At 57.1% G+C, this 22,481-nt stretch overlaps 1 protein-coding gene across 1 annotated transcript; it reads left to right on the top strand.

The window, feature by feature from the left end:
- The first annotated feature begins 747 nt into the window (after positions 1-747).
- LOC122476929 (PI-PLC X domain-containing protein 1-like) lies at positions 748-22,481 on the top strand. The gene is made up of 7 exons (XM_043569843.1): positions 748-794; positions 5,223-5,360; positions 9,418-9,554; positions 13,019-13,147; positions 14,004-14,159; positions 15,392-15,575; positions 22,111-22,481. Exons 2-7 carry the CDS (start codon positions 5,243-5,245, stop codon positions 22,347-22,349), a joined length of 963 nt encoding a protein of 320 aa, XP_043425778.1. The 5' UTR covers positions 748-794; positions 5,223-5,242; the 3' UTR covers positions 22,350-22,481.

Raw genomic sequence — 22,481 nt, 5'->3', positions numbered from 1 at the left:
GCGGAGCGCCCCGCGCCCAGGAGCCGACGGGACGAAGCTCCGGGTCACCGGGGTCAGCGTCAGGGTGGGTGGGTCTGTAGGTGTGCATGTGGCCTGGAATGCGCCTCCGCTGACGCGGACGGAGGCCACACGCCCTGGCCCGGCCGGGACCGGGACTAGAGCCACTTAGGCCAGAGGGCCACACACTTCAGTAAAGGACGCGGTCGGTTTGCAGACCAACGTCCTCAGAGATCACAGGCGCCGAGGACATGAGGCCATTCAAGCTCTGATGAAAGTCCTGTTTGCTCTGGGCCTGGGGTCCAGAGTGACAGGAACAGACCGCAGCCAAAGCAGGGCCAGGTTCTCAGGATGTCCTCCCATCCTGTCCCCTGACCCTGACCCCGTGGTCACACTCAGGATGCCTTCAGGGAGCCCTCCCTCCTAGTACTGACCCGGTGGTCATACTCAGGACACCCTCCTGTCCCTGACCGCTGACCCCGCGGGTCCCCTCAGGACACCTCCCCGTCCTCTGGGAGGGTCTGGACCCTGCAGGTGGGGCTGCCCAGGACGTGTGGGGCACTCCCCCCTCCCACCACGCAGTGCTCTCCCCGCACGGGTCCTGCTAGGACGTGGGGGCTGCAGCCTGCGACCCGTGTGGGGTTGGGAGTGACTGTCTGGAGGCGGCCCCTCCTCCTCGCGGGGGCGGGGGTTCCCGGCGTCCAATGGCGAGGCCAGAGCATTTTAGGAAGTGCCAGACTCCGCGGCTGGGGGAGGGCGCCTCGCCGGAAGGTCCGCTGGCGAGTCTGCGGAGCGCGGTGAGTGCCTCCGGGCGAGTCGCGGGTCCCTGCGGGGACAGTGGGGACAGGTGGGGACGGGGGCGGGGGGGTCCCGGCCTGGGGCTCTGGCGGGGCGCGTCCTGGGCTCAGGCCTCGCCGGAAAGTCCGCTGGAGAGTCTGCGGCGCGCGGTGAGCGCCTCCGGGCGGGTTGCGGTTCCTGCGGGGACAGTGGAGACAGGTGGGGACAGCGGGGGGGTCCCGGGCTGGGGCGGGGGAGGGGCATGGCACGTCCTCCGGGCCGGACGGGAAGGGTTAGCAGGAGGGGCCGCCACAGGCTCGACTCCGGGCTCCGCGGCCGCGGGAACTCGCCGTGGTCAGCGCTGACCCGCTCCGGGGTGGTGAGGGCGGCAGATGCCGGTGCGTCCTCAGACCCTGCTCTGCCGCTGGCGCAGGACTTAGCGCCCCAGGTGTCATCGCGGGTCCTTGGGGCTGGGGCAGAGCCTGCGTGCGCGCAGGCGGGTCGGGGAGCGTTGGGGGCCCGTGAACGGGACAGAATGTCACGCGGGTTTGCCGGCGGCACGTCCGTCCTTTTATTCACCTAAGAGCTATTTCCTGAGTGTGACTGTCGCCAGCCACCACTTCCGGATGCGCCGCGTGGACACGGAGCCACCTCCCCGAAGGCTCACGAGTGGGAGGCTGCTGTGTCTCACCTGCTTGGGCCGGGAGCCTGCAAACCTGCTCTCACCCGGGTTTTGTATAATCACCCTCCTCCTTCCCAGGGCACCCCTGAGCCGTGCCTTGATGTGATCAGAGAGGGTGGAGGCCGTCCAGCTGTCGAGGGGCTGGGCTCGGGAGAGGACACGGGGTGCTGGTGCTCCCAGGACCTCTCCCAGGGGCTGGGCTCAGCGGATGGGGACCTGGGGTGTTGGTGCTCCCAGACCTCTCCCAGGGGCTGGGCTCGGCGGAGGGGACTCAGAGTGCTGGTGCTCCCAGGATCTTCCCAGGGGCTGGGCTCTGGAGAGGACTCGGGGTGCCGGGGTGCCCAGGATCTCTCCCAGGGGCTGGGGTCGGTGGAGGGGACTCAGGGTGCTGAGGCCCCCAGGAGCTCTCCCAGGGGCTGGGGTCGACAGAGGGGACTCGGGGTGCTGGTGCTCCCAAACATCTCCCAGGGGCTGGGCTCGGCAGAGGGGACTCGGGGTGCTGGAGCCCCCAGGAGCTCTCCCAGGGGCTAGGCTCGGCGGAGGGGACTTGGGGTGCTGATGCTCCCAAACCTCTCCCAGGGCCTGTGGTCGGTGGAGGGGACTTGGGGTGCTTGGGTGCCCAGGATCTCTCCCAGGGGCTGGGCTTGGCAGAGGGGACTTGGGGTGCTGGTGCTCCCAGACCTCTCCCAGGGGCTGGGCTCGGCGGAGGGGACTTGGGGTGCTGATGCTCCCAAACCTCTCCCAGGGCCTGTGGTCGGTGGAGGGGACTTGGGGTGCTTGGGCGCCCAGGATCTCTCCCAGGGGCTGGGCTTGGCAGAGGGGACTTGGGGTGCTGGTGCTCCCAGACCTCTCCCAGGGGCTGGGCTCGGCAGAGGGGACTTGGGGAGCTGATGCTCCCAGACTTCTCCCAGGGGCTGGGGTCGGTGGAGGGGACTCGGGGTGCTGGGCTCCCAGGATGTCTCTCAGGGGCTGGGCTTAGCGGAGGGGGCTCGGGGTGCTGGTGCTCCCAGGACCTCTCGCAGGGGCTAGGCTTGGCGGAGGGGACTGGGAGTTTTGGTGCTCCCAGGACCTTCCCCTGGGGCTGGGCTCCAGAGAGGACTCGGGGTGCTGGTGCTCCCACGACCTTCCCCTGGGGCTGGGCTCAGAGGAGGGGACTTGGGGGGCTGGGGCACTGAGGAGCTCTCCCAGGTGCGGGGGCAGAGGCATCTCTTCAGGTGGACATTTCACGTCTACATGGAAACTGGCTTCACGCAGACAAACTAGTGCCCCGTTGGGCAGTTTCTCTGGGGTCTGCTGCTCCCATCAGCTGGTAGGAACCCTAATGCCCCAGGGGCACATTCTGGGGGTGTGTTTCGTTACCTGTCAGCTGAAACTCACAGAGTGGTTTTCCTTGGAAGCAAATTGGTGAGCCCCTGGCAGATCTCAGGGTTCACTCAAGGCACCTCTTCCTGGGGCCATTGAGACGTGGGCCCTGCTGGGATGGGACTGGGGAGGGCTCAGTTGGGTGTGATGAGGCCCCCTGGGCGGCAGCTGGGAGAGGCATAGCCACAGCCCCTGCTCTGTGTGTCCTAGCTGGGGCTGACCACACTCCCAGATGAGGTCCAGCCGACACATATAGGGGTTCCTGAGGCTGGGGCTACACGGTCCCTGATCTGCCCACTTTCCAGACACCTGCATGGCCGGAGGGCAGGCGGTGGCCCATCTGTCCCTGGATGGCACAGTGCCTTGAGGGATGTCTCCTGTGTGCATAGGCCAGCCCCAGACCACCTGGATGCTTGCTGCCCCCGCAGGAGGGCCGGGGTCCCACACTCACTCCTGCAGGGACACTGATGGACTGGGTGTGAGCTGGGAGAGCCCTGGGACCCACCATGAGGGAAGATGGATGGCAGGGGTGCTAGCTCTAGGACCCTCTTATGGACGGGGGGTAGGGTTAGGGTTAGGGATTGGGCTTTTGTCTGCCGAGGCAGAATGAGAATCAATACTGTACCGTTGGCTGTTGGTGCACTCAACACAGGGTAGACAAGGAACAAATTTTTTCTAACCTCTTAGATTCTGGGACCAAGACCTGCAAATTAAAATGACAAAGAGGGGGGTGCCTGGGTGGCTCAGTCAGTTAAGCATCCGACTTCAGCTCAGGTCATGATCTCACAGTCTGTGAGTTCAAGCCCCCCGTCAGGCTCTGTGCTGACAGCTCAGAGCCTGGAGCTTGCTTCAGATTCTGTGTCTCCCTCTCTCTCTGCCCCTCCCCTGTTCATGCTCTGTCTCTCTCTGCATCAAAAATAAATAAAAACTTTTAAAAAAATATTTTAAAATGGCAAAGAGGGGCCCCTGTGTGGCTCAGTCGATTGAGCATCAGCTTATGTCACAATTTCCTGGTTTGTGAGTTTGAGCCTCCCATCAGGCTCTGCGCTAACAGTGTGAATCCTGCTTGTGATTCTCTCTCTCTCTCTCTCTCTCTCTCTCTCTCTTTCTCTCTCTCTCAAAATAAATAAATTAAATTAAGTTAAAAATAAAATTAGATAAGATGACAACAGAGGGGAGCATCTGGCTGGCTCAGTCAGTGGAGCATGCCCTCTGGACCCCGGAGTCATTGGTTCAAGCCCCATGTCGGGTGCACAGCTTACGTTATAAATAAATAAATAAGTGAAATGACAGAAGACAGATGGACAGGGGACAGGGTTTATTCTGAATGTTTGTAGAGACCTTCCCAGAAGAGGAGTGGACCCAGGGAGATAGTTGGATGTTAGGCCTTATCTGCCATTTCACCAAAGGTTGATGAATTTGTGTGGAATTGACAAGCCAGAGTGAAAGGGCTGGGGGTTGTAGGGACCCTAAATCCTGAGAAGGTAGCTGGCTGGGGGAGGCTAAGGGCAGGGTCAGTGTTACTCCTTGAGGCTAGTTGTGCAGACCTAAGGGGGGTGCCCTCCCCTTCCGGGTACAGGTGATGGAAGGGGACGGCTGCACAGAGGGAAATTTATACCTGCTTGCAGGCGAAGGTTAGGGTTAGGGTTAGGGTTAGGGTTAGGGTTAGGGTTAGACGAGGAGGGAGGAGAGTTTTTCTTGTTTCTGCTTTTCTTCAATCTCCTTCCGCTCAAAATAACCCTTAGGGTGAAATGGCTTATTTCCAGGAAGCCAAGTCTGACCCCCTCACTGTACATACAGAGTTTCCACGGCTGGGGACGTTCTGGGGGAAGGGGCCACGTGGGAATCTGGTGGCGGGTCACAGCTCAACCCAGGATGGGCTCCTGTCTTTGGGGCTCCTTTTTGGGCAGGCAATGTCCTGTGCCCACCTCGTCGGCTTATCTGAGAGTAAATTACACCCCATGCGTGTTCATCACCTGGCAGATGCTGGGAAGACAGTGGCCAGAGCCGTAGGTTAAGGACCAGGAGACCTTCCCTCCTCTCCCCTAGCCCCAGACGTCTCCGCATTGCTTCTAAGGGAGCACTGGCTTCCGTGGAAACAGATCTCAGATTCCCTGCACCACAGCCCAGCACCCCAACCCAGGGAGGCAGAGGGCAGGGTGTTGACCTGGGCCCCCAAGGCACCACCACCCCCAGGATTGAAGCCCTACACCCACAGACCTGGCCGACTGGCGTGTGAGCCCCTCTGCGCGGCGAGGGGGGGGGGGTGGTGGTGGAGGGATTAGCGCAATACTGGAGCAGGGGGCACCAGCAGGGGGTAGGATGCACGCTTCGCCAGCGCCCCCCAAGAGAGTGGCTCTGGGCCCTTTGGTTTATGTCAGCAAAACTTTGTTTCCTTCCTCAGGTCGCACCGAGTGGCCCCTGATGGGTGGACAGGTAAGCGCTTCTGGCAACTTCCAGAGCTGCGGTACAAATGCAGACTGGATGTCGGCGCTGTGCCCCCTGCTCTGGGATGTGCCTCTGCACCACCTGTCCATCCCAGGTGAGGGCTTCTGCGTCCCCCAGGGGCACGGCTGGCCATGGGGTGGGGCCTGAGTGCACGGAAACCGCAGGAACCATGCACACATGCATGCAATATAGGCACACACACGCACGCACACAACACAGACACTCACGCATGAACACACATGCACACAGTACAGGCACACACGCATGCACACAATACAGCACACATGCACGCACACACGTATGGACACAAGATAGACACACATACACATGCACACAGAAACAGGCACGCGTGTGCACACATGCACACGCATGTACACAGACACGCACACATGCACACAATACGGACACACATGCGTAGACACATGCACATAAGACAGACACATGTGTACACATGCATGCACACAGTACAGGCACACACATATGCACACAATATGGACACACATGCATGCACACAATACAGGCACACACGTGCACACAATATAGGCACACACACGCACACAATACAGACACGCATGTGTGCACACACGCACACAATGCAGTCACACATATACACACACGTGCACACAATACAGACACACACACGCATGGATGTGATACAGACACACCCACGTACACATGATACAGGCACACATACACATACACACACATGTACACACAGACACACATGCACACACACACCATATGCACACACATGCACCAAATGACCGTCTTCTCTTCTCCATCTCCTTCATTCTGATGTGGCCCAGCAGGCACGTGCACAGTCCCAGGGAGTGTGGCTGAGGGGAGATGTGATGGCATAAGGATTTGGGGTACTGCTCCCCCGCCAGTCTGTCCCTCTGTGTAGGGAACTCACTAGCCCTTCAACTGTAAGGACTGAGCACTGCATTCCTGCGGGGCACCTCGAGCTGCCAGCTGGCCGTGAGCCATCCCTATCACAGGACCTGTGGGACCCTAGGTCTGGTGCGGCCAGCGCAGCTGGCTGGCAGGTCAGGCCCAGTCGAAGAGGGCTGGGAGTGCAGGGGAGGGAGAGAGGGGCTGAGGGCAGAGGAGCAGCAGAGACAGAACCCCCCCTCTGGGGACAGAACCCTCCCCTCTGAGAACAGAATCCCCTCTCTGGGGACAGAACCCCCTCCCTGGGGACAGAACCCTCCCTTTTAGGAACAGAACCCTCCCTCTGGGGACAGAACCACCCCTCTGGGAACAGAACCCCCCCTCTGGGAACAGAATCCCCCTCTGGGGACAGAACCCTCCCCTCCTGGGGACAGAACCCCTCTCTCTGGGACACCTGCCAGGCCTGCGAGGGGCACGACCTGGTGACCCTGAATCCTGTTGGGCTCCGTCTGGGCCCTTGTGGCTCCAGTGGCCCCGGAACCAGTGGCCGCCGCTCCCCACTGATGAGCATGTGGGCATTACCAGCCTTTTGTTTTTGCAAAAACGAAGGGCTGTAGTGGACCCACTCCGTGTCTCCACGTCCGTGCACGTGCGGTATCTGGAGATCCTCCCTCAAAAATAAGCAGGTTTCTCACCTGGGTACATTTTTGTAGTTTTTCAGATTGAGCCATGTTTTCACCCTGTCCTAGTGCTTTCCTTTGGGATTTTACGAAGACTTCTCAAAAACGTTTAAATCCTTGATTCGAATGCAGTTTCTCTTGATGGGGCAGGACCCAGTCTGGTTATTTCCCAGATGGCTGTCTGTTGTTTGTCAGCTGGACTCCCACAGTGGCCCGAGTCCCAACACCTGAATGACTTCACAGACGAGAGAGAGTCCCTGGGGGTCAGGCTGTGTCCCTGCTGGGCCCGAGGGGTGACCACAAAAACCCGATCCTAGGCACTGACTAGTGCCTACAAATTCACATCCCGCATAGCCTCAGAACGGGGCCTTATGTGGAAATAGGGTGTTTGCCGATGTGAGTAAGTGAAGGATCTGAGATGAGCCCATCCTGGGTCAGGGTGGCCCTGACTCCAATGGCAGGTGTCCTTGTAGGAGACAGAAGGGGAGACACAGACACAGAGAAGCCACGTGAAGGCAGAGGCAGAGATGAGGAGGACGGGCCCACCAGCCCAGGGACGCCTGGAGCCCCAGAAGCTGGAAGAGGCAGGAAGGACCGTCTGCTGGAGCCTCTGGAGGGAATTTGGTCCTGCCCCTTTGGATCTCAGTGGTCCTGCCCTGCCTGGATATCAGACTTCTGGCCGCCAGAGCTGGGATACAATTAATTTTTGTTCTTTGAAGCCTCCCACTTTGTAAGGGAGCCACAAAAAACTCATATAGCCAATACATAATAATTGCAGACAAATGCAAACGTGTAAGTTAAAAAAATTACATTCTCTGTGACGTATATAGATTTGCCTGCAGTTTATAGTTCTATATTATAATATATATGTGAATCCATTTACATATAGGGATAATCCATTTTTATATATAAAGATATATACTATAAACGAAAAGAAGGCCCAACTGTACAATTTTTGATCTACATTTTCACTTAGCATAATATTGTCTGCATTTTCTGTATCAGCAAATATGGAGCCGCAGTATCGTCTTACTGGCTGTGTGCCCTCCGCTGACATTCGTATAGGAGTGTATGTAAGTGAGGACTGTCACTGGGCGTGGGGACCATCCACTTCCCCATCGCAAGCTTCTCCAGGCGCATCCTGAGTCTTGGACTCTTGACCAGGTGGTGGGAGGGGATCCCTCCCACTGCCCTCTGCCTTCATGTCATGCCCTATGGCCACGCCCCCGTCATCAGTGTCAGGAACCCCTGGCCACACCCACGTGCTCGAGGAGAGAGGTGTCACCGTGCTCTCACTCCCTGGTGATCCGAATCACAGGGTTTCCAGTTTGCCCTGGGGCCATTTTCCTTGTGGGAGGCGGTTTCCGGTGGTTCCAGGGGATCTGCAGGGAACTCTTCTGGGACAAACAGCCACCAAGGGCCCAGGGCATGCCCTTCTTCAGGCCCGTCCCCTCCCCTCCGTGCCCCGCAGAAGCAGGTGGCCTCTGGGGAGCTAGTGGGAGTTTAGCTCCCTTAGAGGTCAGATCCGGGGAGCGGGGGCAGCTGTGGGCTGTAGGGGACGCCCCAGCACCACAGGGGAAAGGGCCCCTAGTCCCCAAGGCCCCGTGTCCAGGTGGCTGTGAAAGTGTCCTGGGGCCGCTGTAACAAAGGGCCACAATCTGTGTGGTTCCAAACAGCTGTGTGAACTCACAGCTCTGGGGCCAGAAATCTGCACGGGGGTGACCTTTCAGTGCCCACAGGCCCGGCTCCTTCCAGAAGCCCCAGGGGGAATCCCTTTCTCTTTTCTCTGCTGCCTCCAGCCTCCGTCTTCTCCTTTCATACGTTTGCGTTCGGGATTGTCCTCAGAAAGATTTCCTGGCACATTCCGACAGAGCAGGACGGCTTCGTTTTTCCAGCTAAGCCTGTAAACATTGTGGGTTCCGCTGGATGGGACACAGGGCCCAGAAATCTCTCCTGATCTCGGTGCTCACTGATTTGTCCAGCGAGCAGAACGCCCCCGTTATAACACCTTAGATGCGTAAAACTGCGTCTGTCTTTGAAGTCAGCGCTCTGATGCGTTGATCTGTGGAATCGGCAGCACCGGGTCTCAGCGATTCCAGCAGCTTCGCTTATTTATACGTATTTGTGCTTATTTACACAGATGTCCCTGTACAACATGCGAACGTTCGCACCCAGTAAACGTGCCCCTTTCTTCAAGAGTTTCTGGAAAACCTTCACGGACGTCAGTGCGGACGGACATGGGGGTGTTTCTCCAGGTCAGGGGGGCACGTTGGTGGCTGTGCTGGATGAAGATCACTTGGCACGGGAAGGTCCCCGAAACCAGGGGCGGTGTTCCCCGCGAGGAACCGCGTGGTGTCATGTGGCATCTCCTCTGTGTCTGTGTCTCTCCTCTTGTGTCCCTTAAAAGCACACCCAGGTTTAGGGCCACCCTGGTCCTGGACGACCCTGTCCCATCAGCACGGTGGGCATGAGTTTGGGGCAGTACCCACCGCCGGGCACGGGGCGCCTGGTGGAGGGGGCTCACAGGGTGCCCGGCAGAGGGGGCTCCCGGGTGCAAAGTCCCCTCGGGTTTGCTTGCAGGGAGTCACGACACCATGACGTACTGCTTGGACAAGAAGTTGCCCATTGCACAGAGCCAGTCCTGGCTGCTGCAGCTGCTGGGCAAGGTCCTTCCCTGCATCACACGCCCCATCATGCTCAAGTGGTCCACCACCCAGGTGAGGGGCACGGGGCCCTGGGGTCGGCTGATCAGTGCCATCTGCCGGGTGGGTGCCCTCCCTGGCAGGGGAAACACTATTGAAAACAGACATCTGGCCAACCCAGCAGCCATAAACAACGCATGTCCCCATGTCTTTGTGAGGTGTTTGCTGGCTGGAGGCAGGCCCTCGTGGGATCCCACTTCAGAGCCCCCAGTCCTGGGGAACCTCCTCTGGGCCATGCCGTTGTCCAGAGGCCTGTTTAGAGACGTGCACACGTTTGAAAAGGAGGAGAAAGAACCCACAATGACAGGTTTCTGCCCTGAATGCTCAGGGAGGGACAGGGAGGGGCCGGGTCCCCACATCCTGGGAGGGGTCAGTCTCCTGTCTGATTGGGGTTTGCTCAAACTCCCTGCAGGCCTCTGCTCCTGGGGGTCTGAGGGCATTGTGAGCACTGGGGTGGGGGGGTCATCCTGGAGTAGGGTGTACATGGAGAGGAAGGTCCGGGTGACGTGCAGTCTTGAGGGTGACCTGGGGCATCCCGGTGGGGGGTGGGGTGACCCACAGGGATCCGGTGGAGGGTGGGGAGAGCAGACCCAGGGTGACCCGGAGGGTCCCGGTGGGGGATGGGGAGAGCAGACTCAGGGAGACCCAGGGCATCCTGGTGGGGTGGGGTGACCCGGAGGGTCCCGGTGGGGGGTGGGGAGAGCAGACCCAGGGTGACCTGGGGCATCCTGGTGGGGGATGGGGAGAGCAGACCCAGGGTGACCTGTGGCGTCCTGGTGGGAGATGGGGAAAGCAGACTCAGGGAGACCCAGGGCATCCTGGTGGGGGGTGGGGTGACCTGGAGGGTCCCGGTGGGGGGTGGGGAGAGCAGACCCAGGGTGACCTGGGGCATCCCGGTGGGGGGGGTGTGGACAGCAGACTCAGGGTTGGGGGCAGGCAGCTGGCAGTATGGCCATCACCGCACAGTGTCAGTGAGGGAGGAGAGGCACGTGATGGTTCCAGGTTCTGGCAGCAATGCAGGACCCACCTGGGGAGCAGCCCAGCCCCCCACCGCTGTTTGTGGGGGGCTCAGGGGTCCGAATTCTCTGCTCCCTGGACGTGTGCATTGGAAACTCCGGGTTCCCGGAGGCCCCAGTCCCGGGCTCTGTGCTTTGTAATCGCTGCACAGCAGGAATTCAAGTCACAAGGGCAGCAGGAATCCTTCTGGAGACCAGCCTGTCTGGAATGTGGAGAAACCAGATTCCCTACTTGTGTGAGGTGTTTGCACTGGCCAGCCTGAAATGTCACCACAGAGCCCTGCGGGAGGGTTCAGCGGGTTCGATGCCGTCCCGGTGCTGGGGTCCCAAGATGCTGGGGTCCCACCGAGCTGGGTCCCCGCGGTGCTGGGGTCCTGGGTGGTTCTGGGTCCCATGGTGCTGGGGGCCTGTGATGCTGGGGTCCTGAGTGGTGATGGGTCCTGCGGTGCTGAGGTTTCATGGTGCTGGGTCCCCACAGAGCTGGGTCCTCGTGGTGCTGAGTCTTACATGGTGGTGGGGTCCTGTGGTCCTGAGTAGTGATGGGTCCCAGCAGTACTGGGGTCCTGGGTGGTTATGGGTCCCATTGCTGGAGTCTCTGGTGCTGCAGTCTCATGGTGCTGGGGGCCTGTGATGCTGGAGTCCTGAGTGGTTGATGGGTCCCGACGGTGCTGGGGTCCCACGGTGCTGGGGGCACACAGTGCTGGGGTCCTGGGTGCTGGGTCCCCACAGTGCTAGCATTCTGGGTGCTGGGTCCCTACGGTGCTGGGTCCCCACGGTTCTGGGGTCCCCACAGTGTTGGGTCTCTCAGTGCTGGTGTCTCATTGTGCTGAGGGCCTGTGATGCTGGGGTCCTGAATGGTACTGGGTCCTGCGGTGCTGGGGTTTCATGGTGCTGGGTCCCCACAGAGCTGGGTCCTACATGGTGGTGGGGTCCCGTGGTGCTAGGGTCCTGAGTGGTGATTGGTCCCAGCAGTGCTGGGGTCCTGGACAGTGCTGGGTCCCCACAGTGCTGGGTCTCTCAGTGCTGGGGTCTCCTTGTGCTGGGCCCTACAGTGCTGGGGTCTCATGGTGCTGGGGGCCATGAGGAGGTCTGGGTGGGGGTATGCTGTTGTAAAGTCTAGGTGCCTCCAGGGAATCGGTTGAGGAAATAACCAGAACTGCTGGTTCATAAGCACCGGCCACAGGAAAGCATATGGGGTGCATCCACAGCCGGGAAGGTGTGCACACCCTGAGTTTGCTGCAGAACGCCGCATGTCACACGGTGTCATCGCTAATGCACACTGTTCAGGGAAGAAGCACCAGGGAGGGCATCATGTTAAGTTTGTAGCTCACACACCGAGGGGAAGGGGCAGGAATGCCCCATCCAGCTCCAGGGAGGTTCTCGGCGCAGCCCCCCTGTTGCGTCCCCAGGTGTAGGCAGGGATCTGCCCTGGGCGGTCAGACGGCGCATGCGTCCTGTGACAACCTCCTCAGATCCCACGGCTTTACTAATACTGACACCGCGAGCACCTAGTTTAAGTTCTGAAAAGACACCATACGCATCTGAAGGGGTGTTTTACGGGAGAAAATGTTCACTACTCAGTCCTGTCTGTCCACGACCTCAGCCCACCTGAGGCACAAGCCTGTGCCCCGGGGAGTAGCCAGCTGGGTGCTTTCCTCTCCCCGGAGTTCGCTCCTGCAGAGAGCTTGGGATCCCTGAGCGAGGGCCGACCTGGGCGTCAAGGCCCCTTGCAGGTGGTTCTGCACGGTGGGGGGAGAGGGGGGCGCACCTGGCTGGACCTCGCCCCCCCACACACACAGTAGGGGACACGAAAGCCTCTAGGTAGCCTCCTGAGCCCTAATGCTGCATGTTTCCACAGGGGGGCTCACAGGAGGGACCCTGGCTCCCTGCAGGGCCGCAAGGATGTACAAATTACTTTCACGTTAACTCTCGCTTTTTCCATTGTCACGTTGTGTGGGAGGGTACGGCCTTTCCCTCCTTTACCCTCTCTGGATTGGATTCCTTCCTGCCTGTCCTCCTGCTGTTTGTGGCGTGGGGACGGTGCCCACCTCCGCTGACCCTCCTCTGCGCATCCTGACCGCCAAGGGTGCAGGTGCGGCCCTGGGGGCCTGGCTCAGGGCTGCTGAGGCCCAGAGAGCGTTCCTTCCCGGTGCCCGCCCCGGGCGAGGGGGAGGCGGGACCCTGCAGGGCAGCGCCGAGGGGGCGTGGACGGCAGGACAGGGCCTCCCCAGGCTCCGTCTGTGGCTCACCGTGGCCAGTGTCACCCGAAAGCATGTGCCTGAGTGCCAGGCGTGTGCGGCTTCCGGACCGCAGCCGGCACCTAGAACAGCTCTTGATTCGACCTCAGACAGCGTGGCCCAGAGGGGGGGCATCTCCGGCCGGACCGTAAGCCCTGGACGGGGGCAGTGAGCCGAGGCGGGAGCCCCATGGCCCCCAGCAGCGACGACGGAGCTCTGTCCACAGGTGCTGGGTGTCACGGAGCAGCTGGACGCCGGGGTGTGGTACCTGGACCTGCGGGTCGCGCACATGCCGGAGGGTTTGGAGAAGAACCTGCACTTCGTGCACATGGTGTACTCGACTGCGCTGGTGGAGGTGCGGGGGGAGGGGGGGGATGGTGTACTCGACTGCGCTGGTGGAGGTGTGGGGGGTGCAGGGGGTCACGGGGTTGAGGAGGGGGGGCGCGGGGAAAGGGGGAGGAGGAGGAATGCGAGGTCGCCAAGGGGCGGCGGCTGGCGCAGGGAGGGGCTGGGGTGCTGGAGGGCTGTGGCAGGGAGGACTGCATGCGGTGATGCGCATCCTTGTGGGGTCCAGCAGTCCAGAGGTTACGACTCTTGACCTCCTGGGTTTTGCAAACCTGGGGCCGCTTGTCTTCCTGCCTTTGGTTGGGGCCTGGGGCGTCTTGCACTGTCTCCTCCGCCACAACCTGAGTGGCTCTGAAGTCCGAATATGACGAGTCACCGTCCCGCTCAGCCTGACTCCCCCCTGCCATCCAGGACGCCTGGGGCCGGGTGACACCATTCCAGGACCTCACTCCACATGCCACTTCCCGGGCTTTGCATGTTCCCTGCACTTGCAGACTTCACACCTTTGCACATACGGTGCCCTGTGCAGTGAGGGTGCACACAGGTGGTCACACACACACACCCCTCCCTGTTCAGTGAGCATGCACACACGTGGCCACACACACACGCAGACACACACACTCCTGTGCAGTGAGAGTGCACACACGTGGCCACACACACACACAGGCGTATGCTTCTCCCCGAGCATAATGGCTGGCCGCCCGGCGGTTGTTGGTGAGGCTGCATTGGCTATTTGTTGGCCCAGGACCCAGGCCCGTTTGCCCAGTGGGTTCTGTTTGCGGAAGGCCCTTGGGCCTGTGGGAGTGTCCTCAGCTTCCTGGCCCCTCTCAGGACGGTCCGACTGAGCTCCTCTCTCTCCTGCACAGGACACCCTCAAGGAGATCTCAGAGTGGCTGGAGAGCCACCCCCAGGAGGTGGTCATCCTGGCCTGCAGGGACTTCGATGGCCTGACGGACAACCTGCATGAGTACCTAGTGGCCTGTATCAACAACATCTTTGGGGACATGATGTGTCCCCGAGGGGTAGGAAGGGCCCCTTTGGCGCAGGTGGGGGGCAGGAGTATGATTGTAGACTCCCCTGCGTGCTTGGTTCTGCTGTGCATGATGGTGAGATCATTCCGGTGCTGGGGGTGGGGGCACTGCTGGAGTGCTCTCTGTGATGCGCCCAGGGAGAAAGACCACTGCCCACCCCCCACCCACAGTGTGCCCTGGCACCACTGTGCCACATACACAACCTGGGAGTGCGAGGTCCAGGCGGGGACGAGGCTGGGAGTCTGAGGTCCAGGCAGGGCTGAGGCCTGTCTCCTAGGCGTGTAGACCCGTCTTCCCCCTGTGTCCTCATGTGGTCGTCCCTCTGTGCATGTCTGTGTCTTTATCCGCCCTTCTCCAGTCCTATTGGATCAGAGCTCATCCTAATGATCTGATTTTACCTTCATTATCTACTTCAAGTCCCCACCTCCAAATACAGTCATGTTCTGGGGTATCAGGATGAGGACTTCAGCTTAAGAATTCAGAGGGGACACAGTTGAGCCCACAACACACCTGGTCTTTGTGATCCAGATAATTGGTGCCATTTGCTGGCGACGGCTGGAGTGACCCTCCCTGGGTCTTCGGGAAGCTGAAAAGTTAACTCCATATCCATTTGGGGTCCATTTTACATCACTTTGTTGGGCGTTTCTCCAAGTTCGTCCTATGAGCCTGGTCTGGGGCCAAAACAAGACAGTGGGGCTGCTGTGACCCAGGGCACCCAGGTGCTTGGGGCTTCTGAGGGAAGGTGGCAGGAGCAGCTGTTAGGGGACAGACCACCAGGCTGAGTCTCCAGAGGGAACGTCACAGAGGGGAGACGGAAGAGGGTGGGAGGTCCACGTACAAAATCACTGGTCCTTCGAGCACTGGTCCTTGTAGTAACATGTGCTTGACCTTCCTGACACACCTGGCTATTCAAGGGGCGTGGCCTCTGCGGGGTCAGTGTGAGCTCCGGGTGCTGTTGGTAACACTTCTGTCTGGGTCCCCGATATTCCAGAGGCCAAGGAGCAGTTGTAGATGCTGCCTGCCCCCCCCCTCATGTCCCTACTACAGGCACCCCAATGATGCCACATCCCTGCGTCTCTCAGACACCCTGATAACCGACCACCGTTGCTCTCAGACACCCCGATCCTCCACCATCAGTCTCTCACCCCCATCCTCCACCATCAGTCTCTCACACTCCCTGACCAGTCTCTCTCAGGTACCTGCTACTCCTCCTTCCTCTCCAGGAGGTGCCGACATTGAACCAGCTGTGGACACGCGGCCAGCAGGTCATTCTGTCCTACGAGGAGGCGAGTGTCGTGAGCCAGCACAGGGAGCTGTGGCCTGGGATCCCCTACTGGTGGGGGGACCAGGTGAAACCCCAGGAGCTCATCCACTACCTGGAGCACATGAAGAGGTGTGGCCGCCCAGGTGAGCAGTGTGGGTCGGTCACACATGGCACCTGCAGGGCTCACACACACGTTATCGCTCACAGGTTTGCTTTCGGCTCTTAGGGAAGAACTTTAGAAGTCATGTAGCGTGTGTGTGTGTGTGTGTGTGTGCGTAACATATGTGGACACGTGTGTAGCTGTGTGCGCATGTGTCTGTACGTGGGTACGTGTACATGTGTGCACAGATGCGCAGAGGTACAGATAAGTCCATACACACGATGCGGTTTGAAGTGTTGGGGTTCTGAGCCAACGGCCAAGAAAGAAAGGATTGTTGCGCTGTCTTGGGTGCAAACAGGTGCTTTTATTACAGCGCGGGGACAGGACTGTGGGCAGAACGAGGTTGTGAGTGAGGAGTGACTGATACTTGGGAGGTGGGGGAGGTGAAGGGAAGGAAGTTCCAGAAGGACTTTCATATGCTAACGAGCACTCCGGAGGCTGGAGGCCTGGCTATTGTCAAGCTAAGGTCATTTCCCCTCTAGCAACGCATGAACTTTAAGAGGGTAGGGAGTTGCGGGAGAGATGTTTCACTCAGGATGTCAAGAGTTCGCCAATGGCCGCAGGTTATAAGGACATTTAATACGCATCTCTGCCTTTGTTTCCCACATCTTTCCCCCCTGAACAACGTTGACATTTAAATCTTTGGGTTTTTTAAAAATTTTTTTAAACGTTTATTTATTTTTGAGACCGAGAGAGACAGAACATGAATGGGGGAGGGTCAGAAGGAGGGAGACACAGAATCCAAAACAGACTCCAGTCTCTGAGCTGTCAGCACGGAGCCCGACGCGGGGCTCAAACTCATGGACCGCGAGATCATGACCTGAACCGAAGTCTGATGCTTAACCGACTGAGCCACCCAGGGGCCCTGACACTTAAATCTTTAAGGTCGCTGAGGCAGGAAGGTCTCCTTTCTGTAACTTCTTCCTGCTGGGTAGGGGCATAGAGATGTCCCCACTTGTGGGTCCGCATTGGTCAGCTGGGGTATTTATGTTAGGAGTTACAAAGGCAGGGCAGCCGGTCCACGGCAGACAACATAGGCGAACCTCCTTGAGTACAAGGGGATCGTCTGTTGGCTGGAAGTTACGGCAGTGATGGAGTCTTGGCACCAGGCAGGGAGCCAGCGGAAAAGACAACAAAATACTTTACTCTTATTATGAGAAAAACAGCCTTCAAGGGGCGCCTGGGTGGCTCAGTTGAGTGTCCAACTCCTGATTTCAGCTCAGGTTTGTAAGATTGAGACCCGTGTTGGGATTCTCAGTCTCTCTCCCTGTGTCCCCTCCCCCAACTCTCTCTCTCAATCTAGAGGTAAAAATAAAAACAAACAAAACCCCCAAAAAACTAAAAAAATAAAAAATAGTATCTACAAAGACGTGTTGTAGAAACATAATTTTTCCCTACAATTACCCTCATTTGGAGAAGTAGCCACGTCAAGACTCATCTGTTTGTAAACCGAATCCAGTGCTAATAAACTTGGCCTAATTATTTACATAACCTCAGCAGGAATAGTGATAAGCCATACAGATTTTTCAAAATTTGCTTTGCTGGAACTTTTCGTAAGGAATCTCTCAACTGAACCATGCATAGCCTCTCCAGGCCAGAAGCCAAGCCAAGTACTTCCGTCAGACCTGCCTGCTGTACCTGTAGAATGGGGCCAACTCCTCGTCACGAGGTCCCCAAATATCCTGAGGTTCCTGCACCTGCCAGGAAGTGACCTGTACTCGCCTGGTGAGGCTGCTGGGAGCTCTGTGAGCAGGTACCTGGCCAACGTTTCCAAGGGGCTTGATGGCTCCGTGTTTCATAAAGTCAACCTTAGTTCCTTAGAGCTGTCTGGTCATATGTGAGTCTACACAGGTCACTCGCAAATAGGACATTCCGGTCAAAGCCTTGGTAAAATAACCAATGGTCCCAATGGCGTCCTGTGACAAGAACGGGTTCTTATCGAACTTATGTAAATGATTCTAATTGCCAGGAAAGAAAGAAGACTCACTGAGGGCTTGTGAATTTCAGAGGGTTCAGGGAGAGAGAAAAGTTAGAAGCTTTAGTCTGTTCACAAATTAAAACTTTATCATATTCCTGTAACTCATAGATCTCTCAAGAGAAAGTTTCCTTAATCTGGAAAAGCAAACATTTTTGGTTAGTTGTGGGAATTTTTACCAATTTCAGTTTTAGGATTTTACCCATGTCAAAAACCTGTATTTGTCAAAAGCCTTTTTACGAATTCCCTTGCAGATAAACCCATTGTCACAAGAGAATAATGATAAATGAGGAAAGACTCAGAAATGGACACGGTTAAAGATCTGGTGAGAGATTACAATGTAGCTGGCAGGGAAATTCGGCTATTTCTGTGACACAGAACACGTCAGTAATCAGAATATCAAGCGATGGCCTCATAACAAAACGTTAAAACTTTAGGAATTTTGGGGCGCCTAGGTGGCTAAGTCATTTCGGTCGGATGAGTGTCAACTCTTGATTTCGACCCTCCCCTGCTCAAGCTCGCTGGTGCAAAAAGAAAATAAACTTAAAAAAAAAAACACTTTAGGAATTGCATAGTCTCCAGAATAGTTCTAGCATTTGCCCTAAGACCTATTATTTGTTTAATGATGCTTCCTGAGTCACCTAATGTACCAAAGAAGCAAATCTAATTGGTCAAAAAGACTTTATTTACAATTTAAATCTTGGGGAAGTTTGTTTAAAAAGACTTAAAGAAGTTACAAAGCACACGCCTTAATAGGATTACCTACCATCACAAAGTTATTTATTTAACCAAGGAGGCAATAAAAGATTCCAAAGGCAAGTGTGTAGGGTTATACAGTTATTAGCAAAACTTAGCTCTTTTAACACTGAGATTTAAGTAATCAAAGACCTGATAAACAGAAAATGTAGAAACTGGCTTTCTTAGCAGGTAACACAGAAAAAAAAAAAACACCTTTGTTTACATGTTCTTATCAAAAGCAGGCTAACAATAAAAAAAACGTCCTTTTTTATAACAGAGAAATCAGAATTTCAAACTTATACCAGTGTACTTTTAAAATCCACTCATGGGGCACTGGGGTGGCTCAGTTGGTTGAGAATCCAACTCTTGGTTCCAACTCAGGTCATGATCTCACAGTTTGTGAGTTTGAGCCCCACATCGGGCTCTGCGCTGACAGTGTGGAGCGTCTCTCTTTCTCTCTCTCAAAATAGATAAACATAAAAAAAATCCATGCATTTCAACTTTAGTCCTGACCACATACAAAATTCCTTTCCAAAGATTTCCCTTCATAAACCTTCTACACCTTTTTTTTTCATCCAGTGTTGTTTCCCTTATTTCCATCAGGGTTAATTACATTTAGCAGCATTTTCAAAAATGTTTATTTTTGAGAAGGACTGTGAGTGGGGGGAGGGACAGAGAGAGAGGAAGATAGAGGATGTGAAGCCGGCTCCAGGCTCTGTGCTGACAGCAGTGAGCCCAATGTGGGGCTTGAACCCACGAACCACGCGATCATGACCTGAGCGGAAGCCAGACGCTTAACCGACTGAGCCACCCGGGTGCCCCATTTAGCAGAATTTTTTGTGTTAGAAACCTTAGTCTCCAGTGGAAATTAACTGGTAACCATTGTAAACTGTTCAGCCAGAAGTCTCTAGATGGCAGATTTGTGAATCTAAAATTTAAAGCACAAATTAAATGAAAACATTTAAGCACAAAGCATGTTTTCCAGCAGATTTAAATGCCCTTAGTTTCTCTGCAGTAAAAAGCCGAAAAACCACAAACCTACGTTCAGTAATCAATCCATGCTTCAGTGCCACGTCCTATTAGGGAAAGGTCTGGATGTCCAAGGAATTCAGTCCAATTTGTCATCGCAGCAAAGCTTTAAAGGTCTCAGGTCACTACAGACTTTGAAAGCTATCTTAACAAGCACGCGTGAAAACTGAGACAGAAATCAAGCATCATTTTAGGTCGTCTTTTTGCTGACCAGTTGCGACAGAGAGAACTCGACCTGACCTCACCTTTAGTGAGTCCGAATAGAATAGCAGCGTGGTATTTAAGGCTCGTGCGTCTAAAGACAGGTGCATCTTAAGTAAACCGACAAATTTAAATTAGTTTAAATGCCGAATTATATTCCGTTTGTGTCCATTTGAAAGTCAATCAGCTTGTTCCCCACTGTCAGTTTTTCCAGGACGAGGGCAGGGATCTCTGAAGTGGGCACTGTGAGGGTTAGGGTTAGGGTTAGGGTTAGAGTTAGGGTTAGGGTTAGTTTGCTCCTTGCGGGAGGGGAGGGGGAGCCCGGGCTCCGAGCTGGGCCAGGAACCGGTGGTGGGCCAGGAACTGGGCCACCCAAGGTGGTGGGAAATAAGGAGGAGAGGCAAAAGAGGAGAGACGCCCCAGAAGGCAGAGAAAGGGTTCCCGATGGATTCTAAGCCTCGTAGGCTCAGACAGATGAGCAGACACCGAGGGGTTTTCCACCACAGTGGACGCGTGCTGTTTTCACAGCTGCTTGGGAACATTCCAGAAAGTCCCCGTCCCGAGGCAGACTAACCACAGCTGGCGCCGATGATCGCGGCCGTGAGCCTGGGAAATGACTTCGGGAGAAGCCTCTGCATCTATTTGACGAGGAACAGACAGGGTCAGCGTCCCCTTTGCTAGGACGGCCTGGGTGCCATCGGGAGGACGCCTGTCTACATAATTATCGCAAGGGAGTTTGCTGGCCTGGGCCAGACACATCCTGCCAGAGCCGCTTAGGTCCGGGCTGATGTGGAAAATGTTGGGGTTCGGAGACGGCAGCCCAGCAAGCATTCTCGAGACGTTTTTGGTGCAACAGGTGGCTTTATTAAAGCGCAGGGACTGGGCCGTGGGCGGAAAGTGCTGCTCAGGGATGGAGGAGAGGCTGGTTATACACTCGTGTGAGCTGGGGGCGGTGAGGTCAAGGGAAGCGCCCAGAAGGACCTTCCTATGCTAAGGAAGATCAGGGATCCTCAGGGATCCTGGAGGCCCGGCTGGCGGCTGGCGTCAGGCTACCGGAAGCGAAGCGAAGCCTGAACGTTAGGACAGAGGAAGTTCCCGGAGAAATCCCGGACTCAGCGAGCGCTGTCCAGTGATCGTCAGTGGGCTGCAGCTTGTAAGAAATTCCATTGTGTCTGCGTTTCCTTTTTGCTTTAATTCCCCACGTCACATACACACGCACGTACGCACATCCAGGAGACATCTATGTGTGTGTACGTACGTGTACACACACCTGTGGTGTCGGTAGCGAGGTGCGGAGACTCGGGTCTACAGCCTGCCCCAGCTCTGCGCTGCAGCTGTGCGACACGCGTCGTGGGCAGTGTGCTGTGCTCGCTCCCACACGCGCGGTACAGACTCCCACACGTGCTGCACACGCACCCACGCGGGCGGTGCCCGACCCACATGTGCTCCACAAGCATCCACACGCACTCACACGCTCTACATGCACCCCACGAGGTCTACACGCACCCACACGTGCTCCACACGCACTCACATGCTCCACATGCTCTCCACACGCACCCACACGAGGTTTACACGCACCCACACGCGCTCCACACGCACCCAAACGCGCTCTACACGCACCCACACGTCCTCTACACGCACCCACGCATGCTCTAGATGCACCCACACGTGCTACACGCACCCACATGCGCTCTACACACACACAGGCTCTACACACACACACAGGCGCTCCCCACGCACCCACACACTCCGAGCATGCCTCCTGCTCGCACTGTCACGCCTCTGTGTGCTCACAAACCTGTTTCAGAGGCCATGTTGTAACCCGAGAGATGAACATAAGGCCCGGCCCCAAGGCCACCGGAGAAGCAGGTTGTGACGTGGTATCTCGCACTCTCGTGTTTCTCCGGTTGACAAGCATGCACTCTGAGGGTTAGAAGGAAAACCGTCAGGGAGACACCAAAAGTCTGACCGTGGCCGCCTGCCAACTCGCCTGTGGTGGGGGTGGGGGGCTCTCAGACCTTTGTCCAGGGGTTCCCAACCACACAGGTACTGAGACCCTCCCGGAGATTCTGCGATGTGTCTGAGGATTCTGGGCCATCCCCCCCCCCCCAAAATCTACTGGCTGACACGCGGTGTGTGAGTGTCCATTTGCTGCTGTGACAAATAGTGGTCATTGTGTCCACCACACGGGTGGGACGTGCACGTCGCTGGGGACATTATTCCATCCAGCACGTGGGACAGCTCTGGGGACATTAGTGTGTCCGCCGCTCAGGGTCAAGGGGTGGACGTCTGTGGGGACATTAGTGTGTCCGTCATGTGGGGGGTCGGGGCATGGTCATCTCTGGGGACGTTATTCCGTCCACTACACGGGAATTAAGACATGCACGTCCCTGCGGACATTATCTGTCCCCATGCTGGGTGGCAGGAGTCTGGCACTGATGTGGACACGTGTGTCCCTGCCGTCAGAACCCTAATGTGCACGCAGCTCTGAGAGTCTGTGCTCAGAAGTGTGTGGACACGAGGGCCGGGGGAGCCTGACTGCCATGGCACCAGCTTCCTCTCCTTCCTGTTCCAGGCGGGCTGTTTGTGGCGGGCATCAACCTGACAGAGAACCTGACGTACATCCTGGCGCACCCGTCCGAGTCCTTGGAGAAGATGACGCTCCCCAACCTGCCATACCTGCACGCGTGGGTGCGTGAGCAGTGCCCTGGGCCGGGCGTGCGGTGCACCAACATCATCACGGGGGACTTCATCGGGGTGGACACGTTTGTCAGCGATGTCATCAGGCTCAATGACAAGCTGCTGCGATGCTGACACGGAGCACGGGCGCAGGTGGGGGGGGGGCATGCGGGGCAGGGTCCACCTTCCCCCATCCACGGAGCGCCCCCTGCGGGTGACACCCAGCCTCACGGCTCCTGGAGGCGGGAGTGGAAAGAACACGCTGGT

This window comes from Prionailurus bengalensis, chromosome X (genome assembly GCF_016509475.1).
Source record: "Prionailurus bengalensis isolate Pbe53 chromosome X, Fcat_Pben_1.1_paternal_pri, whole genome shotgun sequence".
In the NCBI taxonomy this organism is placed as follows: domain Eukaryota; kingdom Metazoa; phylum Chordata; class Mammalia; order Carnivora; family Felidae; genus Prionailurus; species Prionailurus bengalensis.
This window is presented reverse-complemented; position numbering and strand designations above follow the sequence as displayed.